General features: G+C 38.0%; 1 protein-coding gene and 1 long non-coding RNA gene across 2 annotated transcripts in view; one reads left to right on the top strand and one right to left on the bottom strand.

Moving 5' to 3' along the window:
• Positions 1-4,745: 4,745 nt before the first annotated feature.
• LOC113466925 lies at positions 4,746-5,290 on the bottom strand. Its single transcript, XR_003391175.1, has 2 exons — positions 5,230-5,290; positions 4,746-4,897 (listed from the first exon to the last, which is right to left on the bottom strand). It is a non-coding gene; the product is annotated as an uncharacterized LOC113466925 (long non-coding RNA).
• A 1,318-nt stretch (positions 5,291-6,608) lies between these two features.
• The window catches only part of LOC103508022 (protein HID1), a 24,342-nt gene continuing 22,447 nt past the window's right edge, over positions 6,609-8,503 (top strand). The window contains exons 1-3 of the mRNA XM_026822743.1: positions 6,609-6,872; positions 7,675-7,888; positions 8,056-8,182. Coding sequence (XP_026678544.1) covers positions 6,807-6,872; positions 7,675-7,888; positions 8,056-8,182 — 407 coding nt within the window. The 5' untranslated portion in view covers positions 6,609-6,806. The remainder of the gene's footprint in view (positions 6,873-7,674; positions 7,889-8,055; positions 8,183-8,503) is intronic.

Raw genomic sequence — 8,503 nt, 5'->3', positions numbered from 1 at the left:
CGGTTCAAAAATGCTTAATCAGGCGCGGTAAAAATTCACCGAGAGTTTTGTTCTTTACGAAAGTTTAGGTGCTGCCTATGTTATCTGGGTTTAACCAATTTGCGAAGTAGCGAGAACGAACGGTATCGTCTTCAGGGCCCGAGAGTCTTAGGGGTGGTAGCTGATTTTAAACATGAGTCCAAAAACTTAACGATTAATATTAAGTTGCCCAAGTGAAAGATCCACAAGTAGTACGAGTTTTGTGGATTTAACCTTACATACGTGAAGTTAGCACTTGCTTTTTTCCAACAAAATTCCAGGGGTTCTCAACAAGCGAGTATGATGTGAAGTGAGCAAGTTTTTCGATTAGTCGCCATTTTTAAGTGGCTCTCAAAACAAGAAATGCCTTTCAAATCACACGGTTAGCCCAATGGTAACGCTCTCGCTCTTGCTTGCCATGCAGAAGGTCCCGGGTTCGAATCCCACCATCGACTAAAATTTGTACTCGGTTTTTGATTGCTAATATTTCAACGGGTTACTTTCTGGTGTTCTCATGTCAACACCTAAATGGGAGGTATTGTGTCTCTTCTTGCCGATCTGATGAGGGACATACTAGGGGATGGATCTAATGTAGCAGTTGTTTTACTGCTACAAAATAAAAATGGCGGGGTGCCGGCGGTGAAACAGATTTTTTTCTAAAGCAGAAAAAAACATCAAACACAGCTTGCCTTTTCATGGATTACAATATACATACATAATTATATATTTTACAGGAACGCTATTTCTTATCAAAAACACATAAAAAAAAGAGAAACCCCTAAGAGCCTGCTCACACTTGTCGTGAGATACATACGATTTTTTTTTTTTCATTTTTTTATTATTATTATTTTTTTCTCGAATGTCCTGTAGGTAGTGTGTTCATGTTCACACTACACACGACACGGTTTTTTTTTTCCGAACGACAAGTGTGAACGGGCTTTAACACAATAATATTCATGAGAATATTACTTGGTAAAACTAAGGACCAGATTCACTGTAACATTTGGCTTGGTTAAATTGATTTATTCTAAAAGAGGATCGCCATTATCGCTAACTTAGTTAGCTTGGAAGGTGGCGCGCCTGCCCTGTAGGTTCGATTCCCACCCAGGACAAATTATATCCCAAACAGATAAGGTTCGTTCTCAGAACAGCTGGCTTTCACCTATCCTCTTAACAGGTCAAAAATGACAGTAAAATCTGGGCTAAAACTATACCTATATGAATAGATAAAAGATGTTAATTTTATTAAAAAATATAAAAGAGGACTACTAGAAATAGCTATGGGACTCTATTTTCAATACCTTAATGCATTTTAAATACAGTTAATTTTCAGAGGAATATTTTTGAAGGGACTTTCAAAAAATATACTCTTTCCCCTCTTCAAGATGGTGTATTCTCAACCATTGACCTTTCAATTGTTGGGAATGTGCTATCTTGGATTTCTTATTGTTTAGTACAGGCACTACTATGCCAAATATGTAGTGGTTAGACTAATTCCCCTACATTTCTTTAAAAGAGGGGAAATGGGCTTCAGAAGAGAAGAAATCATTTCAGTTTCCGAAAGGACAATATGACTTAAGATTTCTGTACATTCGTTGTTTGATTGTATCAAAGTGAGATGTTCAATCGTCTTCACTGTCACTAGGTAGGTCACGATACTCTTGTCCGTCTGATGGGCCAGGATCAGCGGAGGTCTCAGCGGCTAACTGATTTGCCAAATCCTTCATACTCGACACACTGTTCATGAGACCTCTGCAACACAAAGGGGAAAGTGGTTTCAGATAAAAAGTCAATCATTGGACAAAGAAAAGGAGTTTAGGTGTGAAAGGGAAACTGTAACTGCTGAGGTCTTTTTCACCCTAAAGTGAAGACATAAGGAAGATAGGCTAGGAGAAAGTCAGTCATTCCGAAAGCAAACCTTAACTGTTTAGAATAAAGTCTGCCACATGCGAGGATCAAACCCAAGACCTAGCGCTTACAAGGCAGTCGCACTAATCTCCAAGTTAAATAATTCCCCTACATTTCTTTAAAAGAGGGGAAATGGGCTTCAGAAGAGAAGAAATCATTTCAGTTTCCGAAAGGACAATATGACTTAATATTTCTGTACATTCGTTGTTTGATTGTGTCAAAGTGAGATGTTCAATCGTCTTCACTGTCACTAGGTAGGTCACGATACTCCTGTCCGTCCGATGGGCCAGGATCAGCGGAGGTCTCAGCGGCTAACTGATTTGCCAAATCCTTCATACTTGACACACTGTTCATGAGACCTCTGCAACACAAAGGGGAAAGTGATTTCAGATTAAAAGTCAATCATTGAACAAAGAAAAGGAGTTTAAAAAGAAAAAAAAAAAAAAAAAAACTTGACATTATGTATTCATATAAATAAAGAAGGGGGGGGGGGAAAGGATATCTATTCACCCCTAGTGGGTGACTGAAAAGGGGCACCTATTGGGGCTACCTATCACAGTTCCTGAATGGTACAATGTTGTCGATACAAGCTGGCGATATAAGCTTGAATTGTAGGACTTTGCTTTGTGCTTCCCCCATGTTTTAATCCACAGTCTTGTACCTTGTTAGTACTTTGACATGATGCCTTTCAAAAAAGGATCCCCGAAAGTTTTATTGTATGTGGTAGGGTTTTCTCACTTCTCTCTTAGGTGAGATCCTCTACCCAACCACTATAATCCCAAAAATTCAATCAATCAAATCTCAAATTCTTTGTGGTAAAGCAGAGCTTTTTCACAACTTTTGTATATATCACAACATTACTAACTGCCTCCATTGCAAACAATTTCCATATTTCAATAATCTTTTCACACCAACAATGCCGCCACCAATCGCTACTCGATTAAAGTAGCTACTCAGTTGTCCTCACGAGGCTGAGTGTACCCCAAACTCCAAGCACAGAGCCGAAAAAAACCTCGGCCCCGCCGGGAATCGAACCCGGGCCTCCTGCATGCAAGCCTAGTGTGATACCCACTCGGCCAAGGAGTTTGCTAATTCCATTCCATTCTATTTGACAGGTTCTACTCCAGCGGAAGATGTAGAGTCCGTACCTCTAGCCCAGTCGCTTCTCAATGCAATCTGTGATCTCCTCTTCTGTCCAGACTTCACTGTTGCCTCCAACAAGTAAGTTTCGGTTTTTAGAAGGATTTTTTTTTCTTCTCCTTCTTCTTCTTTTGAGGTTTGATAGAGGGAACTGTAACTGCTAAGGGCTTAAGGTCTTATCATCTCTCGAGTCCAAGACCAATGTCTGGTTGTAATGGTACTCTTGGTGGATTTGGTTCGTCTCCAATATTATCATCCTCTGCATTGTTACCATTGAGATTTTCTTCAGACATTTTTCAAAAGTGACAGACAGACTCAAGATTCAAAAGTGACAGACAGACTCAAGAAGGGTTTCACCACCAAACACTTTTTATGTGGATTCTCAGGAAATTTAACTCGCGGAAGAAAATGGACTACATTCTCAACTGCACTCTTTCTTTTGGTGGATTAAAGGTATGGATTAATAATTAGTTAATTTATTAAAATAAAATTATTAATTTCGAACTTTGAACATTTTTATATTTTATTACTTCAAAAATGATTTTTAAATATTTTTATATTTTTTTTCCCATCACCCATGACCACAGCCCAAAAGGGGCCAAAAGCACGATCACAGCCCACAAACGGTTGATTTTTTTCGCGTGATCACAAAAATCGGATCGACGATCACTTTTCTTATCACTCGAATGCCAGCTTCTCAAATATCAAACACGTTCCCCTCGGGGAAAATCGAAAATGTAAACAAAATTAAAAAAAAAAAATCGATTTTCCGAGTTTTCCGAGGTGCGAGGTGTTTTTCACTGTTTTCCGTCTGTTCTAAGCGTAGGTGTTTGAGTTGTTTTTTCCAACAAAATTCCAGGGGTTCTCAACAAGCGAGTATGATGTGAAGTGAGCAAGTTTTTCGATTAGTCGCCATTTTTAAGTGGCTCTCAAAACGAGAAATGCCTTTCAGGCCGTGGTTATGAACAGGGCCATCGTAGGACATCGTCGAACTTTTTGCGTGTAAAGTTGGCGGGGTTTGGCTCACTTGTGAGTTTCATTTTTTTTATTTTATTATTATTTTTATTTATTTATTTTCAAGTGTGGTTATTGACCATTTTGTCCCCCATTTGAAATTGTGTATAAAAGCTCGGGAATGACTCACAAGGTTATTTGATGATGAGGAACTGGATGGCTCTGGAGGATTCACACTCCGCTGTGTATCCGACAGAAAGTCTGGCAACGTGGGATTGGCATTATCACAGGATGAGCGGGACTGGTTTAAATTGAATGGTATATCAGCTAGGTGATCTTGCACAAAATCAGGTAATCCCGAATTAGATGCCCCTGGTGCTCGGCCCAAGAAATGAGAAAATGACACTGACCCTCCTGAACCTGCAAAGGAAATAAATATGTTATTTTGAAGGTATTGTATAGGCTAGGGGCTTTTGAAAGTTCTATGTTTTACTTGATAATTTTCATATGGTTTGTCTTTAAGTCTGTCTCTATCACAACAACTCTCAATTATTATTATTATTTTATTTATTTATTTTTCAAGTGTGGTTATTGACCATTTTGTCACCCCATTTGAAATTGTGTATAAAAGCTTGAGAATGACTCACAAGGTTATTTGACGATGAGGAACTGGATGGCTCCGGAGGATTCACACTCCGCTGTGTATCCGAAAGAAAGTCTGGCAATGTGGGATTGGCATTATCACAGGATGAGCGGGACTGGTTTAAATTGAATGGTATATCAGCTAGGTGATCTTGCACAAAATCAGGTAATCCTGAATTAGATGCCCCTGGTGCTCGGCCCAAGAAATGAGAAAATGACACTGACCCTCCTGAACCTGCAAATGAAATAAATATGTTATTTTGAAGATATAGTTTTTTGAAGGTATTAGTTTATCAATAATTGCATAATCAATTTTATTGTATAGGCTAGGGGCTTTACCAAAGTTCTAAGTTTTACTTGATGATTTTCATAGGGTTTATCAGTCTTAACTTTTAACAAAAATTAGCAAACATAAGTAGTTAACACGAATGAGGTATTGTCTAAATTAATTATGGATAGGATCAAGCTGTTGGGAGTACCACAAGAATACTTTTGCTAAGTGATTTCTTCACAGAAATCTTGCTATCTAACCCTCTCCATTGGGTATAGTACCAAGGATCTACAAACCTGACGGTGGTTCAATATTGTGATTCCTGCGTGTTTCATTGTTGGATCTCTCGAGTCCTTAAATAGCTATTTATTTTTTATTATTATTATTTTTATTTTAATTTATTTATTTATTTTTTCAAGAGGTTTGATAGAGGAAACTCTAAGGTCTTATCATCCCGAAAGCGAAGAGAGAAGGAAGACAAGATAGGAGAAAGCCAGCCGTTCCGAGAACGAAAATTATCTGTTTAGGATAAAATCAGCCCCGGGCGGAAATCGAAATAGGCGATCTAGAGCTTATAAGGCAGTCGTGCAACCCTTTAAGTTGACATCACTTATCTTGACATTTTTACAATATTGAACCTCTGCTCTGTGGTTTCTCCAGCAAATTTTTGGGCAACCATCAATTAGCTCCTGTCTCTGTGGGCAACCATCAAAGGGATGGTATTTTGTATTAATATATTTCTCTTTTTCTCCCCTTTTTTACTTTTTATTTGTAATTTATATTAAGATTTAATAGGTACATCAATAAAGAGGTGCTCTAGATACCTATTAAACTGTTAGTATAATGGAACATATGGAACACCTTGTTCTAATCTGACAGTCTAAATAAAGCATTACTTATACATACTTTCTTTTTCCTTCAGCTGGGTACTCAGGACAACCTGTTCATCAACTATCTCTCGCGGATCCACAGAGATGAGGACTTCCAATTTGTGTTGGCCGGGTTCTCTCGCCTCCTCAACAATCCTCTGCTACAAACATACCTGCCCAACTCTACCAAGAAGATAGAGTTCCATCAGGAATTGCTGGTGTTGTTCTGGAAGATGTGCGATTATAATAAGGTAAGATAGACAGTAGACACTGACTCAATCCGGAGGTAGTGAGTTCGAATCCCGGCCGGTCGAGATTCTGACCAAATGAATAATCGAATTAAGGCCCTTCCCACTTGTCGTTCGGGAAAATATCGTGTCGTTTGTAAGTGGGAACACTCTCATTATTAAGTATTTTCATCTTCAGCACTTGAGGCGATTCTTCTAGGTTCTCTCGTAAAATTCATTGATATCGGTAAATTCTTGATACCAACTACCAACAACTTTTTACTTTCCTTACAGCATAATAAGGAAAGTAGGTAATGCAGTAATAGCGGCTGACATTTTTCTTTCAAGTCAAACCTATTGTCGGATATCCTTGGCTTTTTCTTGTAATTAATAATATTTTTGAGAACACAATTTGTGTAGTTCGGAAAAAAATCGTGTAGTGTGTAGTGGGAACACCCTTATTTAAATTACACTGCCTACAATTTGTGTAGTTCCAGGGTATTTTTTTTAATGGTGGGATTTATAGCAAAATTCCCACAAAAATCTCGTCCTCAACACGCTCCCCTGTGCCAGATCCATTTTCCGAGTTTTCCGAGGTGCTTTTCACTGTTTTTCCGTCTGTTCTTAGCGTAGGTGTTTGAGTTGTTTTGATCTAGAGATTCTAGAGATAATTTGTGTTTGTGTATACGTTTCAATTCATTCGGTTGGAAATTTGAGAAGAGTTGGATATGCTTTTCTGTGTTTCTTAAATCCTTATCACTGATAAGACTGTTCAAGATGGGCAATTCTGACACAAAACTAAACTTTCGACAGGCGGTTATTCAACTGACATCCAAAACTCAGGTGAGCCATTTACATAACATATTGTAGCTTATTCAATTAATACTGAACCTCCAGTTTGACTTTATGGCTTCCTATTGTGACTCTTTAGTTGCAACATTGTATATCGGATGCTTAGTAAAATGCATTGCTTTCTCAGGGATCTTGAAATGAGCATTTTGTTTGAAACCAAGTAAAATATACTTAAATAATACAAGTAATTCAGAATTGGGCAGGAATAAAGCAATCTCTCCTGATAAGACTGTTCAAGATGGGCAATTCTGACACAAAACTAAACTTTCGACAGGCGGTTATTCAACTGACATCCAAAACTCAGGTGAACAATTTACATAACATATTGTAGCTTATTTAATTAATACTGAACCTCCTGTATGACTTTATGGCTTCCTATTGTGACTCTTTAGTTGCAACATTCTATATCAGATGCTTAGTAAAAAGCATTGTTTTCTCAGGGATCTTGAAATGAGCATTTTGTTTGAAAGAAAGTAAAATATACTTAAATAATATAAGTAATTCAGAATTGGGCAGGAATAAATCAATTGCTTGGTGTAATAAAATGGGAATTTTTTTCTGTATTGTAAGTACTCTGTCCACCCCTCGATCCCTCTCCCTCCTTCCTATTTCTTTCCCTATCCCTTCTTGTCTTGTTCCTCTTTCTTCATCTAATTTCACCCTACAACCCTCCTTTCTCTTTGGTAAAAGCTAAACCATTGGTCAATTTTGAGGCAGCTGCCCCAGAATACCCAAATTTCAATCAATTCATTGACTAACTCTTGGTTACTATTGCCTTTTGGATTGTTTTCAGCCGATAGATGCAAGTGACAACACATTCTGGAACCAATTTTGGTCGGAAAATGTCACTAATGCTCAGGACATTTTCACTCTGATTCCATCGGCAGAGATCAGAGCTTTGCGGGAGGAAGCTCCATCCAATTTGGCCACACTTTGTTACAAAGCTGTCGAGAAGCTGGTCAATGCTGTTGATAGTAGTTGCCGAATGGCACATGAGCAACAGGCAGGTCAGTTCCCCTTATAAGCCTCAGTCACACAAAGATCTCACCCAGGAGGGTACAGTGCAAATGACACACAAGTACCTAAAAATTAAAAAAAAAAAAGTGCTGTGGAAAACAAAAACAATTTTCATTTTGTTTCAAGTCCATTATTTTTTCTTTTTCTTAATTTTCAGTTCTTAACTGTACCCGCCTTCTGACACGTCTCATTCCGTACATATTTGAAGACATGGACTGGAGAGGATTCTTCTGGTCGAGTTTACCCAGCAAGTCCACATCCGATGAGAACGAAGGGGAAGGTAGGTAACTAGGTATAGTCACTCAGGACCCCATTTCTTCTTCTTAGAAGCATAGTTAGCTTAGGGAGGGTCCTCCTGCATTTATATTACCTACTTTTTTTTAGTATATTATTATTATGTTAAGGCGGTCTCTTCCTGATCCCTTGTGTGCCGCGTCCATTTAAATTTAGGACTATTGCACTGTTTTTTTAGTATAAACAGTGCTTTATTTATTTATGTATTATTCAGGTACAATAGGAACCATGGGTATTATAGTTAATAGTAGTAAAAACAGTAATAAACTTCTTGTAACAGTACAAAAAAAAAAAAAAAAAAAAAAAATTAA

Source organism: Diaphorina citri, unplaced genomic scaffold, assembly GCF_000475195.1.
Source record: "Diaphorina citri unplaced genomic scaffold, Diaci psyllid genome assembly version 1.1 scaffold360, whole genome shotgun sequence".
Lineage (NCBI taxonomy): Eukaryota > Metazoa > Arthropoda > Insecta > Hemiptera > Psyllidae > Diaphorina > Diaphorina citri.
Note: the sequence above shows the minus strand (reverse complement) of the source record. Positions and strands in the feature narration are given on the sequence as shown.